Source organism: Eleginops maclovinus, chromosome 6, assembly GCF_036324505.1.
Source record: "Eleginops maclovinus isolate JMC-PN-2008 ecotype Puerto Natales chromosome 6, JC_Emac_rtc_rv5, whole genome shotgun sequence".
Taxonomy (NCBI): Eukaryota; Metazoa; Chordata; class Actinopteri; order Perciformes; family Eleginopidae; genus Eleginops; species Eleginops maclovinus.
The window spans coordinates 1,220,445-1,246,280 of NC_086354.1; the positions used below are offsets into that span (position 1 = coordinate 1,220,445).

The 25,836-nt window shown below is 43.6% G+C and overlaps 1 protein-coding gene across 1 annotated transcript in view; it reads left to right on the forward strand.

The window, feature by feature from the left end:
- Positions 1 to 428: 428 nt before the first annotated feature.
- Positions 429 to 25,836, forward strand: part of cntnap2b (contactin associated protein 2b) — a 49,913-nt gene continuing 24,505 nt past the window's right edge. The window contains exons 1-8 of the mRNA XM_063886763.1: positions 429 to 493; positions 4,846 to 5,005; positions 11,473 to 11,583; positions 13,396 to 13,589; positions 14,841 to 14,988; positions 15,290 to 15,493; positions 15,622 to 15,806; positions 16,235 to 16,378. Coding sequence (XP_063742833.1) covers positions 4,942 to 5,005; positions 11,473 to 11,583; positions 13,396 to 13,589; positions 14,841 to 14,988; positions 15,290 to 15,493; positions 15,622 to 15,806; positions 16,235 to 16,378 — 1,050 coding nt within the window. The 5' untranslated portion in view covers positions 429 to 493; positions 4,846 to 4,941. The remainder of the gene's footprint in view (positions 494 to 4,845; positions 5,006 to 11,472; positions 11,584 to 13,395; positions 13,590 to 14,840; positions 14,989 to 15,289; positions 15,494 to 15,621; positions 15,807 to 16,234; positions 16,379 to 25,836) is intronic.

Sequence of the window (25,836 nt, forward strand, 5' to 3'; positions counted from 1 at the left end):
CAAAGCGCTTTGTCAACTGGACCTCAACTACATCCAACATTTTAAAGAATTCTATTCTGTGAAGCGCTTTGGGGGTCTCCGGATATGAGGAGTCTGGATAGCCTCAATGTCCAACTCCTGGATCATATCACAGGCTTGGGTATATATACGATGAAATGTTTCATCAGATCTCTTTACTTGCAGTGTTTCCCACACATAGACTAATTTGTGGCGGTGCGCCACAGATTCATCACCGGCCGCCACACATTGCGTTTCGTTATTATTATTATTTTTAACGCTATTTAAAAAATACGCATCGTATTCGTTAAGCTGCATTTCCTTTCCCTGCTCTCCCTCCGTCTCTCTGTCAGTCACGCGTCTCTCTCACATAGCCTGCACACACACAGCCCCTCCCCTCCGTGCACACCACATGTCTCCATCAGCGATATCATCCCTGGAAGCGTGAAAGCTGTGCCTTAGTGCAGAGAAGACGGCTGGCGAAATTCAACGAAAGGTTGGTATCACGTGCACCTTTATAAAATCACACATTAAAAAGTCCTATATAAATATTTTATATTTTGAATACAATGTTGTCCCGTCCCGACCCGACCCATAGCAAACAAGCGATTACGCCTTCTTTATAAAGTTTGCGGTAACATTTTTTTATTTTTAATGGCGTGAATAACATGAAAACCTGACTTGACATGAAATGATAGAGATAATAAATAAACATAACTAACAAATTTGACGAGACACAACAGCATTAGAAGATTTTGAAAATATTAAACTCCCAATAAGCAATGTGAAATTTTCCTTAACTACCTGTCACCTTTCAGCACTCACCTCAGCAACAGAGCTGTCTCCCCTGCACCTGCATGCTGACCCTGCATGCTGACCCTGCCTCTGACGCACTCTCAATCTCAACCGCCTACATCAGGAGACATTGAGCATTCTTTCATATTGTTTTTCTCTAATAGAACATTTAACATAGAAATACAATCAACGTTTTAGCAATGGAAGGGCTGTTAAAAGAAATGGAATGGCTAAAACAAAACTGCTAGTGCGATATATATATATATATATACAGTGGGGCAAAACAGTATTTAGTCAGCCACCAATTGTGCAAGTTCTCCCATTTAAAAAGATGAGAGAGGCCTGTAATTTTTATCATAGGTATACCTCAACTATGAGAGACAAAATGAGAAAAAGAAATCCAGGAAATCACATTGTAGGATTTTTAATGAATTAATTGGTAAATTCCTCGGTAAAATAAGTATTTGGTCACCTACAAACAAGCAAGATTTCTGGCTCTCACAGACCTGTAACTTCTTCTTTAAGAGGCTCCTCTGTCCTCCACTCGTTACCTGTATTAATGGCACCTTTTTGAACTCGTTATCAGTATAAAAGACACCTGTCCACAACCTCAAACAGTCATACTCCAAACTCCACTATGGCCAAGACCAAAGAGCTGTCAAAGGAGACCAGAGACAAAATTGTAGACCTGCACCAGGCTGGGAAAACTGAATCTGCAATAGGTAAGCAGCTTGGTGTGAAGAAATCAACTGTGGGAGCAATTATTAGAAAATGGAAGACATACAAGACCACTGCTAATCTCCCTCGATCTGGGGCTCCACGCAAGATCTCACCCCGTGGGGTCAAAAGGATCACAAGAACGGTGAGCAAAAATCCCAGAACCACACGGGGGGACCTAGTGAATGACCTGCAGAGAGCTGGGACCAAAGTAACAGAGGCTACCATCAGTAACACACTACGCCGCCAGGGACTTAAATCCTGCAGTTCCAGACGTGTCCCCCTGCTTAAGCCAGTACATGTCCAGGCCCGTCTGAAGTTTGCTAGAGGGCATTTGGATGATCCAGAAGAGGATTGGGAGAATGTCATATGGTCAGATGAAACCAAAATAGAACTTTTTGGTAAAAATTAAACTCGTCGTGTTTGGAGGAGAAAGAATGCAGAGTTGCATCCAAAGAACACCATACCTACTGTGAAGCATGGGGGTGGAAACATCATGCTTTGGGGCTGCTTTTCTGCAAAGGGACCAGGACGACTGATCCGTGTAAAGGAAAGAATGAATGGGGCCATGTATCGTGAGATTTTGAGTGAAAACCTCCTTCCATCAGCAAGGGCACTGAAGATGAAGCGTGGCTGGGTCTTTCAGCATGACAATGATCCCAAACACACCGCCAGGGCAACGAAGGAGTGGCTTCGTAAGAAGCATTTCAAGGTCCTGGAGTGGCCTAGCCAGTCTCCAGATCTCAACCCCATAGAAAATCTTTGGAGAGAGTTGAAAGTCCGTGTTGCCCAGGGACAGCCCCAAAACATCACTGCTTTAGAGGAGATCTGCATGGAGGAATGGGCCAAAATACCAGCAACAGTGTGTGAAAACCTTGTGAAGACTTACAGAAAACGTTTGACCTCTGTCATTGCCAACAAAGGGTATATAACAAAGTATTGAGATGAACTTTTGTTATTGACCAAATACTTATTTTCCACAATCATTTGAAATAAATTCTTTAAAAATCCTACAATGTGATTTCCTGGATTTTTTTCTCATTCTGTCTCTCATAGTTGAGGTATACCTATGATAAAAATGACAGGCCTCTCTCATCTTTTTAAATGGGAGAACTTGCACAATTGGTGGCTGACTAAATACTTTTTTGCCCCACTGTATATATATATATATAGCTGATCTAGCTCATATTTGGTTGATTCCAACGTGCAGTGGGTGGGCGCTGCGCGGCAGGATCTTTGTGACTGACTAGCTAGTATGCTAATTGTATTGCTAATATTGCTAGCTAGTATGCTAATTATATTGCTAATATTGCTAGCTAGTATGCTAATTATATTGCTAATATAGACAGAGAATGTCTCATAAGGTTGCTAACATTCTTATTAGAAAAGCTGGCTGTGTTTGACCATGGAAGAATGCAATTTAGCTGTTTGGCCCATAGACTGTATATATTGATGGACAGAGGTTCGTCCGTTAAAAGTGAAGCAAGCGCTAGTCCAGAGCCCCCTGGTGGCTGGCTGCAGTACAATGCGTAGCTCCGCCCATTCCCATGTATTTTCAATGGGCAAGTAACCAACTTTCTATGTCACTTTTCTCACCTAAAACAAATTTTGCATCCACAACTTTTTATTCGAAAAAATAGCTTTCAAGGTGCTTCACATCACACCATTTTTCTTTTTCCCGAGAAATTATTTTCTTTAATGTTATTTTAATAAATATAAAAGGGGCGTGGTCACACTTTGATTGACAGTGCAGCCGCTTGCAACCTCCTTCAACATTTCATTTCATTCAGAGTAGCTGTAGGCTCGGCTGTAGTGGTGTTCTTTTGTCAGGCAACTCATATTTGTTTTATTTGCTGTTATTACTTTACATTTATATATTGACAGTCATGTCGTGTTGTGCTGTTGATTGTACTAACAGGCCATCTCAGGGGAGCTCTGTGCAGTTTTTTCGGTAAGTGAATATTAACTTAATATTAGCTAGCGAACTCATTAAAATGACGGTAGCGATAGCTTAGCCGCTAACGTTAGAAAGTTAACTTAATTTGACAGTAATCTATAGATTTTCGGACATCCTTGAAAGGATTATGGTCATATACCAACGAAAAACAGATAGATTTGTATGTTGAAGACGATGTTGTATAGTTTCAGCCAGTTTAGCCCCAGAGAGTCGGACTCGGCCTGTGTGTGTGGTGGGGAACGGACGGAGAAGGGGGCGTGTTTCACTCGATAAGGGGCGTGTTTCACTCGATGAGTGGGCGGGTCTGATCGCGACCTCCTCTTCACTGCGCATGCTTCAGATTCTACTGCGCAAGCGTACTTCGAACTGGCTCCAAATTTTCAAAGATGGCGTCGCCTCGGTTGCTTCAATTCTATAGAACACAGCTGAATGGAGCCACTCTGTCCATCTATATATACAGTCTATGGTTTGGCCACTCAAGGGAAAACTCAGACTTACTTTCCTCTTCTTCGAAAAAAAATTCCGTATGTCCATCTCGTGATCAGATTCTCAACAGTGAATGTTTTGAATATGCGCATTACGCGCTGCTGCTGCTGTGTGTTAAAAAACAAACAAACGCGGAGTGGATTTCTGTTGATATGGATAATCCCCTACTGATAAAGTGGAACGGATTTGTTTGTGAAGCAATGGAAAGAACGCTGGACTAGTAGAGCAGTCATGCACTCATATTTTTGATGGCAAATGTGGGGGGGTCCGAACGACTTTTTTTCAAGGGTGGGGGAGGTGTCTAAATGGATTTTAAATCCTGATTAAAACACTGATGATTTGAGCAGATTTGTTCCACATAGAAAACAAAGACTGTTAGTTTAAATTAACAATACCTGAGCAGAGATGGGTGTATGTCAGTGTCAGATGAGATAATACAATATTTACAGTGATCTGTACAAGTGAAAGTGCCTGACTGTAAGAAGGAAAAAAACATTATTTTTCCCGTCGGTAGTGCCTCGCCCAAATCGCCCTAATACACAAACCACCCCTGAGTGTAACCGTTATGGGAACTTCATCTTTCGGACCCTCCCAATACATATTTTCTTCTCAGAGAGCCTGTATTGTTGTACGTGTTGGATCGTACTAACTGCAGCAGAAAGTGGGGGTGTTTGATTGGTTTGGCCGCTCTGCTCTTGTCTGTCGGTCTTTCTGGTTATGCACCTCCAGCACGATGCCCGGCCCGCATCACAGCCGTCGGTTCTCAAGATAGTTCCGGAGATTGTATCAAAGGCTGAGAAATTACACTGAGGCGAGTTGATAAGAAAGGAGGGACAACACAAAAAGCACAGGCGGCGGACAGCCATTGATTTCTGTCTTCGCTGCTAATAAAGAAAGCAGCGTCTCGCGCACAGGTCTCGCGGGGTGCCAGCGAAACAACAGAGCTGACTGGAACCGTTCATCCCTCTTTGCTCTGCGGACCCGACAAAATGTATCTGCTGCCAGTCCTGTGGAGCATCATCAGCACCTACAGCGCAGCATCCTCTGTATCCCGTAAGTACACACACACACACACACACACACACACACACACACACACACACACACACACACACACACACACACACACACACACGCATAGAATCTCACGAGCAACCATGCTAATCTGGTAGCCCTCTCCTGTCGGGCAGTGCAGTGTTTATCAAGAAGGACTCAGCATGAGGCCAAAGCAGCGATTTACAGCAGGGGGTCATACAGTGCTGTACTAGTGTCGACACCCATAGTAATGTTATTTAATTTTTTCCCCGTATAATTCAGAACCCCCTCCCCACCCCCCATAAAGGCCAATGGATTCATAGGTGCTGCACAATGTAACGGAATATAGAAATAGGTTACACCTTTTATCCAACCTGCAGCCTTATAATCAGCGTGAAGCAAACACACCTGATTAAAACAAGCTATTTAAAAGCAATGTGTCAACCAAGTTTTAATTTGGCAAAAATGTAAAAACACAGTACAACTAAGATAATGCCATATTACAAAAAGCTCCAGAACATTTATTAAAGGACACTTAAGATGATTTTGATCCCTCTAAAATAGTTTTATACTGATGGATGAATTCATGGGAACAAATGAGTACAGTTTGTAAATCTATTATTTTTTTTTTAATGTAAATGTCCCAGTCATTCTCAGGGACTTGAATGTGTATAAATATTTTAAAAAGGACTGATGACACATGAATAAAACAATTTAGTTTTATATTAAATCTAACATTAATTATATCTTGTATTTTTATACTTTCAGTATCGAGCATTCAACTTGCTGTTTACACTAGTTATGGACGCTACATTGGGAGGTATAGTTGTTGACACGCACCTTAATAAACGGACTGGCTGGCTGAGACAAGGGTTATTTACCTTGATTGTTCAGGGGGCCACCTTTGAGCAGGCTAAGGGCCTTGGGGCGGTCTATTTCTCCAAGCTGTTACATATGTGACACATAATAAGGGAAGTGTCTTTGGGTCTTCACATAAAAATAATTTGTAAAAGAAAATCCTGGATTTCTACACCATCTAACGTCTTGGATGAGATCAGGAAACCCCATTCATGGAAATACTGTTACCAATGCTCTTTTTTGGATTATGTGTTTATCAAATTACAAAAGATGCTTTATCGGCCATCTGGTCAGTAATGGCAGTTGTGAGTTGCAAAATCTCCTGGGTTTAAGTCACTGGAAACCTGCTACAAGCCACCTGATACCAGCGATCACAAACAGCGAGCGAAGTAGCGTTAACCTGTTTAACTTTTTTATACTTGGTCGGTAAACACTGTTGTGTCATTGGATGTAACTGACAATCCAAAAAAAACCCTGAAAGCCTAAAGTTTTTTCCGACATGAAAAGTTCATGATGAAGGAGATGTAGCAAACTTTAGCAATGTGTTGGGTGGCCGTCTACTCCAAGTTTCAAAAGGAACTGCTAACCTACAGCACCACAAACCACTACACTGGGAATAAGATTTAATGAAATGAAATGCTTCAGTAAACATATTGGTTAATTTATTATGCATGATAAGCCAATGATTTCAGAGCATTCAGTTAGCATAACATTCGGTATCTTGCTGCTGTCCAGATGATTTCATTGAGCCTGTAAACCTTCTTCTCCTCCAAAAGGTTTAACATTTAAAACTTCCTACTGAAAACACCAGAGAAGCCGGCATTAGAAACAGTTATCCGTCAGTTCTGTTGTTGTTTCATTAGGATTGATTTCATTCAGTCTTACTTTATTTTAGTAAAACTAGAAAAAACAGTCGTTAGCATCCCCCGTTTTTATGACACATAGAAGCTTTAGACATTCAGCAGTGGAGTAATTACTGATGTATTTTGTATCGTATGCGCATCAACCCATCCAGTGAGTAACAAGGTATTCATCCTTTGGTAATCCGAGCATCAGCGATAACTTGCTCTGATTTATACAAAGAACTCTTCTTCGCGAAACCCTATCGCTTATTCTGTTATCACTGATGATCACGTCACTGCACAATATTCCGCTTAGCGCACAGCCACATTCTAAATAAACCTACAACTTGATTAAAAGGGATTTTATTGATTTAGAGATGATAGTAAAGAAGGTAAAAGATGAGTCTTCTGGGTGCCATAATGTACCAACAGCTGGAACAGTGGCAACATCATTTAGAAGATGCACTAACCGAGGTTTACTGTGACGGTCCGAGTCTATTCACACTTTCTTTTTACTTTAATAGTCTTTAAACACTGCCATACCCTGTTCCTGTCACTGTTCACTTCCCATCTTTCTTCTTCTGCTGTTCCTGTCAGTGTTTACTTCTTGTCTTTCTTCTTCTGGTTCAAGGTTCAAGTGTTTTTATTATCATGTGCACAGTGGCTCGTGTAGTTATGGCATTGAAAATCTTAGGTCCCGAGGTCCTCCAACACTGCAGCATATTATAAAAGACATGAGACAAAATTAAAATAAAATAGAAATAGAAATTATAAAATAAAACTAAAAAGTAGTGCAAAATGATAGTGAATAGCACACAATAAGCTAGAGTTTATTTCTGCTCTGATTACCCGATCTGTACAGGAAGGGCGGCAGTGGCTTAGTCTGTAACGGCTTGGACTTGGTTCCAACGGGTTGCCGGTTCACGTCCCGACTGGACCAATAAATGGAGTGAGCTGGTAGCTGGAGAGGTGCCAGCTCTCCTCCTGAGCCACTGCCAAGTGCCTTTGAGCAAGGCACCAAACCCTGAAACTGTTCACTGGTGCCGGGTACCTGCCAGCCTCCCTGCTCTGCCACCTCTCCTGAATGTGTGTGGTTGTGTTTGTGCATGTATATATCATCTGTGCATGTATACACCTGTGTGTAATGTGTGTAAACACTACAGAGCGGGGAAAGAAATTTCCCTGTAAGGGATGAATAAAGTGTTTCTTCTGAAATCTGCGCATGTGTGCAAATAATGGTTTACGCAGCTGTTGAGAAAGTGTCGACGTTTTTGAAAAACAACTGTTTCAACACAAACATCCAACGAATAAAATACCATCTTATGAAGGCATTATAGACAAAGAAAGAGAAAGAAAGAAAGGAAAATAAATCATTTAAAAAAGATAAAACATTTATTTGTCTAGGAAAGCCTCTTGAGATCACTTTGTCTTGATAATGCATCTTTAGACAATTATGCTAATGAGTACTTTTACTTAAGTAAAGGATCTGATTACTTCTTCCAAAGCTGAATAAATGTAGTATACCTGACCAAAACAAGAGAAAACGTGTTTATTTAAGTACCAATTTAAGTCTTCTATTTTATAACTAATCAAACCAAAGATACTATTAGTTTATAGTTTATTGAAATCCCAGAAAACGGCTGTAAACTGTCTCGACATACTTCAGTAAGCATCATGGGAAGTTGCGGAGTATTTGCACATGCGCAGAACCGATCGGGTTTCCACTAGGGAACGGCTAGTGACACTGCTGTTCCTGTTAGTGTTCACTTCCTGTGTGTCTTCTTCTGCTGTTCCTGTTAGTGTTCACTTCCTGTGTGTCTTCTTCTACTGTTCCTGTTAGTGTTCACTTCCTGTGTGTCTTCTTCTGCTGTTCCTGTTCGTGTTCACTTCCTGTCTGTCTTCTTCTGCTGTTCCTGTTAGTGTTCACTTCCTGTCTGTCTTCTTCTGCTGTTCCTGTTAGTGTTCACTTCCTGTGTGTCTTCTTCTGCTGTTCCTGTTCGTGTTCACTTCCTGTCTGTCTTCTTCTGCTGTTCCTGTTAGTGTTCACTTCCTGTCTGTCTTCTTCTGCTGTTCCTGTTAGTGTTCACTTCCTGTCTGTCTTCTTCTGGTGATTTCTCTTACATCCAGCGCTCTGTTTTTTAACTTCTTTCTTTTTTGTGCGCTGTTTTTCTTTTCTTTTCTGGGGACAGTTTAGCCATCATCAATACATAGTTTTGTGCTCTCCCCAAAACAAAGGGAATATTCAAAAAGTATTCCACAGTGTTTTGTGATGGACAAAACAAATTTATGTGGTCCACAGCTGAAGTTAAATCGACCGGACTTCTTTCTGCAGGTTAATATCCCTGCACATACCATAGCTCTTGCTCCATCTTAGCAGAGGTTCTGTTCTCCTGAGCAGCGATGTGTTAGCAAGTATAATCAATCTCTGAAATGTCCAAATTGACCAATCAGTATAGAGTATTCAACTAAGCCATTCATTGAACGATAATCATTCAAAAATATAAGGCAGCGGCAGGCAGAGAGACAATTCCCCTTCTGATGAGAGGTGCTGGATATTTCAACACCTAATGTTTCACAGTCTTACATTTATTGCTATGATGTTTTATTTTGCTCACAAAATAATGTTGTGTGGTTACAGTCAGTAGTTTGCTTCATCTTGGAGCACAGAGGGTTGTGGTCAACCTGAATTAATTACGGTTACAATTGATCTCCCAAAGCGACACGTTTTTGGAGTGATGAAGATTCAAACGAGAACATCAAGTAGTATCCATACCTTCACTTCCTCCGTGTACTCTGGGTGTGGTGCTCATAAGGGTTGCTTTAGTCAGTCTGCATGCCCTGTAAAACTAACCTTTGAACTCCTGCATCAAATTCATGCTTATTATGAATTTAATAACAAAAGGAGTCAAATTCCAAAAAGCACCCCACTTACAAATATGATAAAGAAGAAGATTATTCCAAACTGTTAAAGAAAACACTCTAATCTGCATCCTGACATAGTTTGAATAAAACAGGAACATGGAAAAGATCCTTATCATTAGAATTACCCAATACTAACAACAAGAGAGGCTATATTGTTCAAATTACAAAATATACAAACATTCTTCAAAATTGTAATGATTCTTCAGAAATGAGACGCCAGTGGAGTGTTCAGGTTGTTATATATGCTATTTGTTCTGTCTCCCTTCTTCCTGTGGACAGCTGGAGACATGCTTGGCTTGGTGTTTTGTAATGCATATGAGGGAAATGATTACCATGCCCCACACCTGTCACACCCACCCACCCACACACACACACACACACACACACACACACACACACACACACACACACACACACACACATGCTGCGCTGACCCCTCCCCCAAAAGACTGTTATGTGTTGAGAACAAAGACTCACACTCTTACTCTTAGTCACACTCGCACACGCACACACGCACACACACACACACACACACACACACACACACACACACACACACACACACACACACACACACACACACACACACACTACCAGGTTGAGAAGAGGTAACCGATCAGCCTTCTCTAAAACCAAATCAAAGTAACTCTGTGTTGCTTTATCATTGTTAATGGGCCTTTGATTTTGAATTCATCTATTTCAGCCTTTATAAAATGATAAGACCCTGATGTTGAGCGTAGATGTAATGCTGTTTTTCTTATTCTCAAACACCAGGGGAGCTATACATGTGCTTTGCTGCGTTGAATGGATGCAATATACTATACATGTTCCTCACTGGAAAAACAACATACCAAAACATGTGCACATTTTCCCTTAAAATAGATACAGTGGGGAGAACAAGTGTTTGATACACTGCCAATGTTGCAGGTTTTCCCACTTACAAAGCATGTAGAAGTCTGTAATGTTTATCATAGGTACTCTTCAACTGTGAGTGACGGAATCTAAAACAAAAATCCAGAAAATCACACTGTATGATTTTTAAGTAATTCATTAGCATTTTATTGCATGACATAAGTATTTGATACATCAAAAAAACAGAACTTAATATTTGGTACAGAAACCTTTGTTTGCAATTACAGAGAGCAGACGTTTCCTGTAGTTCTTGACCAGGTTTGCACACACTGCAGCAGGGATTTTGGCCCACTCCTCCATACAGATCTTCTCCAGATCCTTCAGGTTTCGGGCTGTCACTGGGCAATACGGACTTTCAGCTCCCTCCAAAGATTTTCTATTGGGTTCAGGTCTGGAGACTGGCTAGGCCACTCCAGGACCTTGAGATGCTTCTTACGGAGCCATTCCTTAGTTGCCCTGGCTGTGTGTTTCGGGTCGTTGTCATGCTGGAAATGTTATTCTATGAAACATGTTAAGCTTCCAGTTCTAGTAGTGGGAACATGAAGTAATGAATAAGAAAAATACATGATGATTTTAACGAGTCCATAATGTAAATATGGCAGATTTAGCCATGAAGGTTAATTTTCATCTGCAGTCTCTGGCAGGGGGAATGCATTAAAAGAAAACATCCAACAGCACATGAGCAGAAAGCACAGTTAAGCTTATACTGAGTCCTTGTTATTGCTTCTATTCAATGCCTTCAACATGGCAAGTTATAAATGATGGCTGTAATATACATCAGAGATAACATTTAAGCATATTGATCCACAAATGCTATCCATATCAGAATGTGTTTGTTTTTTTGTTTTGTCTGTTGTTTGGACAGTTGGCATGCTTACAGCTGATAATCAGCCAATGCAGACTGTCATATTTGCTGATTAACATGGCGTGTGTTTTCTGTCCTTGGTTCAGGAGCATGTGAGAACAGCCTTGCCACTCCTCTACCCTACAGCTCCTTCAGCAGCTCCTCCGTGTACGCCCGAGGATGTGGAGCGGGTTACGCCAAACTCTACCGGAAACAAGGTAAGCCTCTGTAACTGGAGCTGTGTCCCTAATGGGATCATATTCTAGATTTGTCGGTTAGTATTCTGATGATACATTTATTCCTGCATTCTAGTAGCTGTTGCGTGGAATAGTACTGATGCTAGTGATGGATTTTCTCCATTATGTTTTGAAAATGACAACACTTTGTAAGCAGAGAGGGAAGATCCTCTTCCAGCAAGTCAGGGTTCATATTCTCCCCCCACCGACGAGGTTTAATCTTGCAGTTCATACAGTTCCTTCAGACAGCGGTGTCGAAGTCCGTAGGGACTTGGCTTGTGAACAGGAAGGTCACTGGTTCATGTCCCGAAAAGACCAAGTGCTACCGAGGTGTCCCTGAGCAAGGCACCGTTCCCTCCACCTCTCCCTGGGCGCTGTACATATGGCAGCCCACTTCTCCTGCTACTATGATGGGTCAGATGCAGGATGTAAATGTCCCTCTTCTCCAGACACCAGCTGCTCACATATTCAGAGTAAAACCTGACATGACGAGTGGTGTATGAATGAGTCCTAAAAGAAGAAAATAAGCAATTGACCATTTCCTGTGCCCTTGCCTGGAGGTCACTGGTGTTGTGAGCATGTTTTCGGTTAGAGGACTGAAAAACATCTATTAACACAAGCTGAAGAGATTTTAAAGTGTTTTGCTCTACAGCTTAAATACATCATAAAAACAGCGTTTGATAACACGCTGATTAAACATTTGCCGCCTTTGGCTTCTGGGTGGTGAAGGTGCCATGTGACCGTGCTGTAGTTCCTATAGCAGGGGTGTCCAAACTTTTTTCACTGAGGGCCACATACAGAAAAACCTACGAAGGTCTGGGCCCCTCACAGAGGTTGAGTATATATTGTCTCATAAGTGAAATTATAAGTTAGCAAAATCCAGCAAATGTAGGTAAATAATGCTTTATACTTAGCACAATGCGGTTTATATGCAGCCTACTGTGTGTACTTATTAGATCTAAGAATCTACAGCAGGCTGTTTTTTAGGAGGTTTTTATTTTACTAAAGTGCGTATAGTCTCATTGTTTATCACTGAATCACATTACAGTGCAAATGCTGTTCTGTCCCTAATACTAAACTATGTGATTATCCAAGGTCGATACATAATAATTATAATTAAAGTAGTGCCAGTTTGCCAGATTCACATTTTTTCACTAAATCATTTTCATTATTATTTATATTGTGTCGATTTAGCGATGTTGATAATTATACTGTGTGTGTGTGTGTGTGTGTGTGTGTGTGTGTGTGTGTGTGTGTGTGTGTGTGTGTGTGTGTGTGTGTGTGTGTGTGTGTGTGTGTGTGTGTGTGTGTGTGTGTGTGTGTGTGTGTGTGTGTGTGTGTGTGTGTGTGTGTGTGTGTGTGTGTGTGTGTGTGTGTGTGCGTGTACAGAAACTGTTACTCATTTCCAAAAGATACGTTAGCAGTGGAGCTCATTAAAAGTAGAAAGTAGAAACTCTTTACAGATCAGAAGATAGGAAAGATATATTCTGGCTGTGATTGGTTGATCATCATCACTGGTCAGGTGGTGTTTGCTGCTGTGTTCCAGTGAAACCAGGATCCTTCCACTGAGGTCACAGCCGTAGGGCCCTGCTGGAGAACACTGGGCATGTGTACGGCGCCTTATGCGTAGGCATCTACAACTCTCATTTTTCCTCTGAAAAGAAATGCCAATTCTGCAAAAAAAAAAGAGTTCCCTCACAGCTCTGCCTTGACTGACTGGACTCTTCATTGTGTTTAATGCTCAGTTGTTGCCCTTCTTCCTTTCCCCCATTATTATTCTTTCCCTGCCACTAGGTTCTGGAGGCTGGTCCCCCCTGGATACAGACCGCTATCAGTGGTTACAGGTAGACCTGGGTTCAAGGAAGCAGGTGGTTGCCATAGCAACACAGGGCCGCTACAGTAGCTCTGATTGGACAAGCAAATATCGGCTACTTTACAGTGACACGCAGAAGAACTGGAGGCCTTATCTACAGGACGGAAACATCTGGGTAAGAATCTCATGTCATCTAAACTTGACTTTTCTTTTTTCTTCGAAGATTCTTTTGGGATGACACGCGGCAAATGGTGTCAGGCTGGATTCTACGCATGGTGACCAAGCCCAAGTATTCGGCCACCAGCTCTACCAACTGAGCTGTACAATGGTCTAAACTGTTAACCAGTTGAGACAACTAAAATGTCCCAAATATGTCATTTACATCCTGCTAAATGCAGGGCAGCATGTCTCTGCCAAGACAGTTCCTCAGATTTCCATACATAAACTTTACAATTCTTCCTACAATAATAGTGACAATGCACGTAGGAATGGCACAGAATAAAGAAATGAACATAAAAACGATGCAGTAGCTACTGCCATCCCAATGAGTGCAAAGCTATCACTCATATTTACACACTCACAGTACTGTTTTAAACACAGTACATCTTTTGACATTAGTAAGGCTTCATAATGTCTCTCACACAAAGTATGGATAATCACAAGTCCCTCCCTTTGTATACAATCCAAACTTTGGCTCACAAGTTGAGCTATGACTTCACTCAACACTTCACCTTGTATGAATGAGCAAGCTCACGGCAGCAACATGTTTGTGTTGATCGTTTCCATGTGAAGAAAATAGCTTTTCATCCAGTTTCTTCAGAGACGTCAGCAGCACTTTTGTGAAAAGTCAAATATATGTAACTCAGAGCGGTAGGGGCTGCACAAAAAAGGGGGAGCGCTCAGAAGAAAGGTGCTGGGTGCTGAACGGTTTCTGGAAGCGGCCTTTTATTGGAATCAATTTAAAAACGACGCTGGCCATGTGGACCTTAGCAGGTTTTTGGACGCATTATTGCACCACTCTCACATGTAATAACTAAATGAATGTTTCATCAAACATCCCATAGACCAAAACAAACATACAGCTCCGGAAAAAATGAAGAGACCACTGCAGCATTATCAGTCTCTCCGGTTTAACTATTTATAGGTAGTGTATGTATTTGAGTTAAATTAATTTTATTTTATTGTATTCTCTAAACTACTGACAACATTTCTCTGTGTTGGAGTTTAACAGACACTGGAATGGCTGCCATACATGTAGAGATAAAGATTTGAGAAACATTTGGAGTATGATACCTCATCTGATGAAATAACATTTTAGAAATTATAATGACATTTTTCAACTTATTTTATACTAAAAATGAATCTGATGACAGTCATAAGAACAGTTGCGACCTTTATGCCAGTGTTTTGCGTGTTTGTGTTCCAGACATTTGAGGGAAACGTGGACAGTGAAGCGGCTGTCCGCCACGAACTGCAGCACACCATTCTGGCTCGCTACATCCGCTTCATCCCGGTGGCCTGGAGCCGGGAGGGGCGCATCGGACTGCGCCTGGAGCTCTACGGCTGTTCTTACTGTGTGTTACCTGTCAGGGTTTTATTTCCTCATCAGTCCCTTTGGGGCTTTTATTTGTGTCAGTACTGTGACAGTGTGACTTTGTTGTTGTGTCATCTCCATTCAAATCTATTTGAATTGAAATCTCTTTTTGAAAACGTATTTTAAGTACTAACTGTGAGAGGCGCCAAAGAAATGTAGGGAAACAGGAAAAATAATTTCCAAAGATCCAGCAAGCAGGCACATGGAGGATCCGGCCTCCGGGATCTGTTCTTTTGGTGAGAGAGAGAATATTCTGAAGCTTTTCTTTCTTCTTCTTCCAGGGGCAGATGTGATCAGTTTTGATGGCCATGGTGTCATCTCCCACCGCTTCAGGAATAAGAAGATAAAGATTGTGAAGGATGTCATCACTCTTAAGTTCAGAACCACAGCCGGAGCCGGGGTCCTGCTCCACGGAGAGGGACAGCAGGGGGACTACATCTCTTTGGAGCTCCGCAGGGCCCGACTGCAGCTCAGCCTCAACCTAGGTAGCAAGCATGATCACTACAGAGAACCTTATCTGTTCTGTTGAGGTTTTAAGGACTATATTACACTGCTGATACTGCTGCGTGATGATGCCATGATGAACTTTCTCTGTCTACTCGCTGCTCTTCAGGAAGTGACCAGTACGGTTCCATCCAGGGACACACATCTGTGACCAGTGGGAGCTTACTGGATGATGACCACTGGCACTCAGTCGTCATAGAGCGCTACCGAAGGAATGTCAACTTCACACTGGACCATCACACTCAGCAGTTCAGGACCAATGGAGAGTTTGACCACCTGGACCTGGACCATGAGGTAAAGTACAGTCCGTACAGTCTGGAAGCCATCCAAGGAAAACTTTATATCCTGGAGCTGCCATGTTTCTGAAAGCACATTAAGCTACACTTCTGATATTCTCTGACTCCTGGCTAGCACGGTTAGTTTGTTTAGCCAGGGATTTTATGTTGCCCATGATGAGAGGAGGGAAGGCTTCTATCTCTCGTCTCCATTAACCTGGACCCAGCTCTCCGCCTTCCTCTCTCCGGGTTACCCAGCACCCCCGTGTTCTTGTCCAGCTTTCAGTGGGGATAGCTGCTGTTCGGACCACTATCCTCTTTTAGCATGATCAGCTTCTTTCTTAGTTGCTTTGATGCACAACGAAGCAAATCAATTTTGATAAAAGAAAAAGAAACAATACAGTACATTTAACATAACATCTCTGTCGCTCTACTGCTTGTCCTCAGATCAGCTTCGGGGGGCTCCCTGTTTCAGCGAAGCCCAGCTCCGGAGGCGTAGACAACTTTGTGGGCTGCATGGAAGGAATCACCTACAACGGAGACAACATCACCAACCTGGTCCGCAGGAAGAAGGTGGACACCTCCAGCTTTGTAAGAACACTCTGTCTGGCCCTGTGTGTGTGTGTGTGTGTGTGTGTGTGTGACTTAGTCTGTCTTTAGGTTAAAATGCTTTTCCACACTGCATGCATTACATATTTAAAACTAATCTATAAATAAGGTTCATGATTCGATGGATGAGGTAACACTAGGGCCGAGATGCCAGATATACTAGATGAGCAAGTACATTTTAAGATATTGCCCAACATCAGTAAGTCACGCTAGACGCTGGCGCACTTTGGCTGCCGCTCTGTTACTGCTGTTGTGTATGTTTTGCTGTTTACCTTACTTTAATATGTACTGCAAAGCTATCCTACTAGAAATCTGGATACACCACATTGAACTAACGATCCAAAAGACAATCATATTACAGGATTAGCGTAGATCGGCTATTTCAGCCTGCTAGCCTGACTCTCCTCACCTGCTAGCTTGACCTCACCTGCTAGCTTGACTCGCCGATGCTACCGGTCTACCATCAGCTTGAACTGTCCTCGTCAGTAACATCACCAGCCACACCGAACCCAACTGTTTTTCACACCGGGATCTGTTCGTCCCGGTGTGGTCTGCTCTACTGGGCTCCGTTTCCCGTGCTCCATTTTGATTCCTCCGCTACCCACCACCGCAACAGGCGTCCCTCCATTCCTGGAGGCTAAGGTAAGGCTAATCCAGCCTGTAGCCTGTCAGTCTACCTCTGCTACTCGCCGGACTGTCTCTGTGTTTCCGTGGGCATGCTGTGGATTACCAGCTGGATAGTCCTGGTGTGGACAACGCTTCTCCTTGACTGGACACTCGACACTCGGTCACCTGCTGATGCCAACGCTGTGCTAACGCTCCTCTACCTCACAATGCCGGCGCTGTACTCCGTGTCTGAGCTCCACAACTTTAATCACAACCCTAACCCTAACCCTAACCCTAACCCTGACGACTACCACCAAACAACTGCAGGCAATGTGGAAGCAAACCACCACCACCTTCCCCAACGCTATCGTCTACATCCCCATCATCAACTTTTCAGACCGACTCAACCCTCAACAACAGATACTGCTGACAGCCATCCACAACACGATAGCCCTGAAATATAACTTCATACCAGAAATTAACCCACTTCTCTTTAGAGTCAATAACAACAATGTACACTGGACCACCCACACGGCCGAGATGTTGTTCAGGTACTGGCAAGAACAGTTAAACTCACAGATGGGGAAAATTGTCACACCACAACTCCCCACCTGTCAAACATCCCCAACCTTTCTGCCGTTTTCTCCCTCACAGTCGTCGAGTTGGAGGTGCTGGAAAAAGGACTCACTTTCATAACCACTGCCAAACCACTCACCCGGCCGGAGCTCAGGGCGGACTCCCATGCCTTTCACAGGTGTATTAAAATCAGGGACCACTTCCAGGGGAGCCAGGGACGGGAGCCAGTCCTGTTCACCGGACCGTCCACCTGGGAACCACACACTGATACATTAACACCTGGAATAAAACAACTTATCAATAACAACCTTGACACACTCAGACATTGGCGCCCTCTTCCACATAGCAAACCCAACATTAGCCAGGAACACAGAAATATTATTAAAACATTAGGTAACAGCCAACACATAGTCATCAACCAGCAGATAAGGGGGGCCAAATAGTCATACAGGATAGGGACAATTACATATTAGAAGCATATAGACAATTATATAACAACACATATTACAGGCCACTGACACTCTCACTACAATTAGAAACACTAGTTAGGAACATTACAGAAACACTACACAGAAACAAAACAAAAAACTAAAACAATATCTGGATGGTCTGGAGGAGCCCAGGCCCCGTCTCTTCTACCTGCTCCCCAAGATCCACAAGCCTGTTGAGACGTGGACGGTCCCCTCTGTTGTTCCGGTCGGCCGCCCCATCGTCAGTGACTGCGGGTCTGAAACATACAACATCACAGAATACATAGATCACTTCATAAATCCCCTCCAAACTCCACCCCAGTTACATTCAGGACACTTATCACTTTGTTAATAAAATAAAAAACCTCCCCATTCCCAGTTACACCCTCTGTTTTAGTTAGACATAGCCGCACTGTACAAAAACATAGAAACTCCACTCTGCCTCTCTGCCATTCAACACACTTTTAATAAATACCCCAACCCAGCCAGACCCGACAGTCACATCATCCAGCTCCTCCACCTCACCCTCACTCGGAATGATTTTGTTTTCAATAATAACCCGTACCTCCAGCTGTGCGGCTGTACTATGGGCCAGAAGTGCGCTCCGCTTATGCTGACATCTACCTGGCCCATTGGGAGGAAACAGCCTTCATCAAACTCACCCTCAAACCCCTCCTTTATGTCCGGTACCTGGATGACATCTTTGGCCTACGGCATCACTCCCCCGACGACTTTCATGGACATACTCAACTCCCACCACCCCAAAATAACACTCAACCATACCCTTCAACCCCTCACTGTAGAGTTCCTGGACACCTGCGTCTTCTTCCGTGAATCCAGCGAACTGAGCAAAACACACGCTACCAAAGTGTTTTTTAAAGAGACGGACCGACTTGCACTTCTCCATAGGACCAGCTTTCACCCTAAGCACACGTACAGAGGCTTAATCAAATCCCAGCTGATCCGCTTCCACAGGATCTGTACCTTGGTGGAGGATGTGGAGGAGGCTACCCGGACCCTCTTTAGTGCACTGAGGCCACGGGGTTATTCGCGGCGCTTCCTGAAGTCCATCAAGGCGGAGGTCGGCCGGACTTTTACAGAGAAATATCAAGACACCTCCTCTCGGCCGTCTGGTCCTGCCCTCATCCCGATAATAACAACATACTCCAGCAGCCTGGGCAGCCTCCTCAGTGGCCTTAAAGCCAACTTTGAGGGGGCGAGGGCAGGCTGATGATGATTATTGCATGTTTCATTCCGTTTAGTAAGTTCCACATGAGGAGGTCAATCTCCCTTTTTCCTGTATATATTATTAATCCCTCATCGTTCATTTAACACATTTTGACCATTATTTTTTATTTATTTTAAATAGATGCTGGAGCCTCCCACAGAGATTTAACCTAGAACCATTCTTTTAATAGAAGACTTGGGTTTTAAACACTTTTAAGGACACTTGGTTGACTTTATTTTAAAACAATTTCCCTCCCTGTGTGATACTAATGTGTGTATTTTATATTTTACATTTGATATATTTTATACTTTATATATTATATTTTTACATATTTTGATATTTCTTATGTTTTATATCTTATCACTTTGGTTGCAGTGATTTTAACAGCACTTTTTTTAGCACTTGTTTTATAAAACGCTTTGATTTTTAAATTTTTAAAAAAATGATCTTAATACTAATCTTACCCGCATGCTTATTTTAAACAAAGTCAACCTCGAGTCTTTTTAGCCAGATGATTTTAGCCTACTTACCAGATCTTTTAGAGGTTGTGGGACACCTTGGGGGGTCAGGAGAACAGTTTTTACCCCGCCGTGCACGCCCTGTGCTCCAGTTACTGCTCTCTCTTTTATACACAGACCAAACAGGGCTTTTATAAACTTTTATTGGTTTTATTAAAGAAGTTTTTAACAAGTTTTTAAACACAAAGATGTACCCGAAAGCCCGTGCACCACGCAGCGCTCCTCCGCAGCGACGCACGCTCCCCAAAACCTTAACCCAACCAACCACACGCAAGGTCACCTGAAACTGTCACTACTCAACACCCGTTCACTCAACAATAAAAGCCTCATACTGAACGAATTCATCACAGACAATAACCTATACTTCTTTTACTTCACTGAAACCTGGCACAAACCCCTGGACTATTATTCACTCAATCAGACTACACCCCCTGGCTTCACATACATCGAAACACCTCGTCCTGAGGGGCAGGGAGGCGGTGTTGCAGCAGCTTACAGAAAGGACATTAAAATAACCAAAATTCCCATCCCCGCCACTGCTTCATTTAAACACCTTGCATTTAAACTCTCAGGCTCCACTCCCCTGTTCACTGCCATTATCTACCGCCCTCCTAAGCCAAACCCTTCCTTTCTCTCTCCGACTTCTCTGATTTCCTGACTCAATTATATGCTTTTTCACCATCCGTTCTCCTCCTGGTGGACTTCAACATCCACATTGATGACACATCAACTTCCCCACCCACAGCCATGGACACATCCTGGATCTGGTATGCTCAACTTGTCTTACAATTCACCAACTCACCAGCCTCAACCTCAACATCTCTGATCATCTGACCATCACTATAGAAATTGACATCCCAGTCCCTGCCCCCAAAGAAAAACGTCAAATACACTTCAGAAACATAAAAATTCTCTCCCCGACGCTCTCTCTGCTGCCATCCCTACAATATTATCCGCCCACTGCCGTCTGATAATCCTTGTGATCTTGTGTACTTCTACAACAACACACCCTCCTCTTGTCTCGACCAGCTGGCTCCCATAAAAACCAAAACGGTCACATTCACTCACTCCGCACCCTGGTACACTCCTGAACTTCGCACAATGAAATCATGAAAAACTCAACTCGAAAGACTCTGCAAGCAAACCGGATTAACAGTACATCACCAAATATGCACCGAATACCTGCAAGAATACAAAACTGCCCTCAGCAGCGTGTGAATGGGGAGCAGGTGTGTTAAATATGGTGTTATCGCTCTCACACTCTCTCATACTGGTCACTGGAAGTTCAACATGGCACATCATGGCAAAGAACTCTCTGAGGATCTGAAAAAAAGAACTGTTGCTCTACATAAAGATGGCCTAGGCTATAAGAAGATTGACAACACCCTGAAACTGAGCTGCAACACGGTGGCCAAGACCATACAGCGGTTTAACAGGACAGGTTCCACTCAGAACAGGCCTCGCCATGGTCCACCAAAGAAGTTGAGTGCACGTGCTCAGCGTCATATCCAGAGGTTGTCTCTGTTGAAAATAGATGTATGACTGCTGCCAGCATTGCTGCAGAGGTTAAAGGGGTGGGGGGTCAGTCTGTCAGTGCTCAGACCATACGCCGCACACTGTATCAAATTGGTCTGCATGGCTGTCGTCCCAGAAAGAAGCCTCTTCTAAAGATGATGCACAAGAAAGCCTGCAAAAGTTTGCTGAAGACAAGCAGACTAAGGACATGGATTACTGGAACCATGTCCTGTGGTCTGATGAGACCAAGATAAACTTATTTGGCTCAGATGGTGTCGAGCGTGTGTGGCAGCAACCAGGTGAGGAGTACAAAGACAAGTGTGTCTTGCCTACAGTCAAGCATGGTGGTGGGAGTGTCATGGTTTGGGGCTGCATGAGTGCTGCTGGCTGTGGGGAGCTACAGTTCATTGAGGGAACCATGAATGCCAACATGTACTGTGACATACTGAAGCAGAGCATGATCCCCTCCCTTCGGAAACTGGGCCGCAGGGCAGTATTCCAACATGATAACCACCCCAAACACACCTCCAAGATGACCACTGCCTTGCTAAAGAAACTGAGGGTAAAGGTGATTGACTGGCCAAGCATGTCTCCAGACCTAAACCGTATTGAGCATCTGTGGGGCATCCTCAAACCGAAGGTGGAGGAGCGCAAGGTCTCTAACATCCACCAGCTCTGTGATGTCGTCATGGAGGAGTCGAAGAGGATTCCAGTGGCAACCTGTGGAGCTCTAGTGAACTCTATGCCCAAGAGAGTTAAGGCAGTTCTGGAAAATAATGGTGGCCACACAAAATATTGACACTTTGGGCACAATTTGGTAATTTTCACTTAGGGGCAGACATGTGGACTCGAGTCACATGACTTGGACTCGAGTCAGACTTGAGTCACATGACTTGGACTCGTCATGATTTTAATGACTTCAGACTTGACTTGATCAAATTCGGCATGACTTGCGACTCGACTTGGACTTGAATACTATTAACTCGAGACTTGACTCAGACTTTGCCTCTTTTACTTGTAATGACTTGACATGTCTCGAGTCAAAAACTAAATTTCCTTGATCATGGACATCCTTCCCTGCAATGCGAACTTGCGAAGCCCCGAAGACGTAAAGTGTGAGAGCCAGCAGGCAAGTGCGAGCGATGCAATCATGTGGCGGATTTTGGCCTTTTTGGATTGGATCAGGGATTTAACCAACCTGATTAAATAATTAATATTCACGATTTTTCCGGATTTCACCTATGCAAAAGATGCAATTACGCCTCGGAAGGGAAGCCTAGTCGAGAGCTGCATGTCTGTCTGTCTCTGTCTGTCTCTCTCTCTCTCTCTCTCTTTCTCTCTCTCTCTCTCTCTCTCTCTCTCTCTCTCGCACCCTTACATTTGGAGGCACAACCAGAGAAAAATACCTTTTACTGATGACTGTTCCTGTATTTTTCTCTCAACTGTACTGATTTCTGTTGCACAGATGTTCTAGTTGTGCACAGATGTCGAACACACTGTTGTCAAAGTTGACTTTACAAATGCTATTCATCTTAAGTTCATCAGACATCTTCTTATTTTCACACATACACATACACAGACACACACACACACACACACACACACACACTACTTTTGGAGGCAACACCTGAGAAGAAAAATGGTTCACTTTTTATTTTCCCGATGTGAACCGTAAAATAACTGCCCCCTATTTTTCTTTCAACTCTGCTGTTTTTGTAATGTAGTTTTGTAATGCAGATTAAACATTTATGTTTATTGAAATATTAAGTCTCATTATAATTAAAGGAAACGTACTGTAACTGGCATGCTCAAGCACTGCTTTCAGACATCCACACAGCTCATAGCCTCACTGGTTAAGGCGCTTTACTAACTTTATGGTCACATTGGTGCCTTCCGTGCTAATATAATTCAAACCCAATATTCACTCTCACTTCTTCTCTAAGATACTTTGAAGGTCTTAGGGCGCATGTGTATATTGTAAAAGATTTCAATACAGAAAGATTGAACATATTACAAACTGTATTTATAAAATTAGACTGTAGATTAAATTGATATGTTAAAATGCTGATCGATAGTCTAATAATTGCAATATTAAGTGAAGAGTACATGATGACTTGTTCAGGATTTGAAAAACATCGGGACTTGGACTTGGACTCGACTTGGCTTTGATGTGACTCGGACTTGAACTCGATTTGCCCTAAGACTTGGGACTGACTTGTGACTTGCCAAACAGTGACTTGGCCCCACATCTGCTTAGGGGTGTACTCACTTTTGCTGCCAGCGGTTTAGACATTAATGGCTGTGTGTCGAGTTATTTTGAGGGCACAGCAAATTTACACTGTTATAAAGGCTGTACACTGACTACTTTACATTGTATCAAAGTGTCATATCTTCAGTGTTGTCCCATGAAAAGATATAATTTATATTATTATATTTATATAGCGTCTTTCTAGGAACCAAAGGCCGCTTTCTATTTTTTGAGGACAGACAGAAAACAAATAAACAAACAAAAAAATAGGGCAAATAAAAGAATAGAAAAATAAAGTAAAATAAAATAGAAAACAGAAATGGCAGTTGTGGTAGAAGAACGGGGGACTAAGATGAGTTAGTGGTCAAAGGCTATGGTGAAGGGGTAAGTTTTTAAATGCGGATTTGAAGATGTCCGGGGAGGCAGCATTGTGGATCTATGCAGGAAGAGTGTTCGAGAGGGTGTGGGCCGCAACACTGAACGCCCTGTCACCAACGGTTCGGAGACGAGTGCGTGGAATAGAGAGAAGGCCCGTGTCCGAGGGTCACAGACTCCGTGTAGGGATGTAGGGATGGAGGAGGTGTGATAGGTGCTGTGGAGCGAGGCCATGGAGAGACTTGTAGGTGAGGAGGAGGGTTTTGAAAGTGATCCGGGACTTGATCGGGAGCCAGTGAAGGTGGATGACGGTGGGGGTGATGTGCTGCCATGGTTTGGTGCGGGTGAGAACTCTGGTGGCAGAATTCTGGACATGCTGGAGCCTCTCCAGGGTCTGTCTGGGAACCCCGGAGAGCACCCCATTGCAGTAGTCCAATCTGGACGTGATGATGGCGTGTATGAGCGTTTCTGCCACAGTCGGAGAGTGAAGGGCGGAGTCGGGAAATGTTTTTGAGATGATAGAAAGCAGATTTAGTGACCAATTTGAAGTGAGCCTGGAAGGAGAGGGTTGTGTCCAGGATGACCCCCAGGTTGCAAACTTCAGGGGATGGAGAGACGGAGCAGCCGTCCACGGAGAGGAACATATCTCCAACCTTCCGGAGTTGTGACTTGGGAGCCACAGCCATGAGCTCTGTTTTTGTGCTGTTAAGTTTGAGTAGGTTTGACGACATCCAGCTTTTGATGTCCTGTAGGCGGTTGACAAGGGATTGAGGGGAGAGTTGAGTGGCTGGCTTGGTGCACAGATAGAGCTGTGTGTCATCAGCGTATGAATGGAAGTTGAGACCATGGTGGTGGATGATTTGACCAAGTGGGAGAATATAGACGGTGAAGAGGAGGGGTCCAAGCACAGACCCTTAAGGTACACCTTGGTTGACAGGGGCTGATGGGGAACTGCAGTCACTGATGGTGACAAAGTGTTGTCGGTTCGAGAGGTAGGACTTGAACCAGGCAAGAGCTGTGTTACTGAGCCCAAGGTGGTCAGACAGGTGGCTGAGGAGGATAGTGTGGAATATGGTACCGAAGGCTGCAGAGAGGTCCAGGAGGACGAGAATACTGATGAGGCCGGAATCAGATGCGATGAGGAGGTTGTTTGTAATTTTGACGAGGGCAGTCTATGTGCTGTGGTGGGCTCTGAAGCCAGACTGAAATGGTTCATAGAGCTCGTGGTCGGACATGTGTGGTTGGAGTTGGGCGGCAACTGCTCTTTCCAGGATTTTTGAGTTTTGAGGCTGGTTGGGACTATGCCAGATGACAAGTTCACTATGTGCACTATAATAGGGCAGGTGGTGGGTAGTGCTTCCTTGACCAAGGCTGTGGGCATGGGGTCGAGAGAGCCGGTTGATGTCTTGGCCTTTGTGACCAGCTTCGTTACTAGTAGGGCATCCACTGGGGAGAAGGAGGAGAGGCTGCACTTAGATAGGCGTGCAGTACCTTGTGGCTTTTGTGTGGTTGGAATGGGGGTGGAGGCACCAGAAGCTGCTGATTGATGCAATCCAAATTGGCCTGGAAGAACTCCAGGAACTTGGAGCAGAGGTCGTGTGGAGTAGTATAAAGACCTAATCTGGGAGAGAGCTTCTTTATAGGACTTCACATGGTCCTGATAAGCCTCACGATCGATGGTGAGGCCAGTTCTCTTCCGACGACCAGAAGCTTTCATCTCTTCCAGACTAGACTACTGCAACAGCATCCTCTATGGTACACCATCCAGACTCCTCACCAACTCCAGTTCATCCAGAACTCTGCCGCTCGTCTCCTCACCCACACCGCTCCTGTGACCACATCACCCCTGTCCTGCAGAACCTACACTGGCTCCCCGTCCCACAACGCATCCACTTTAAGATCCT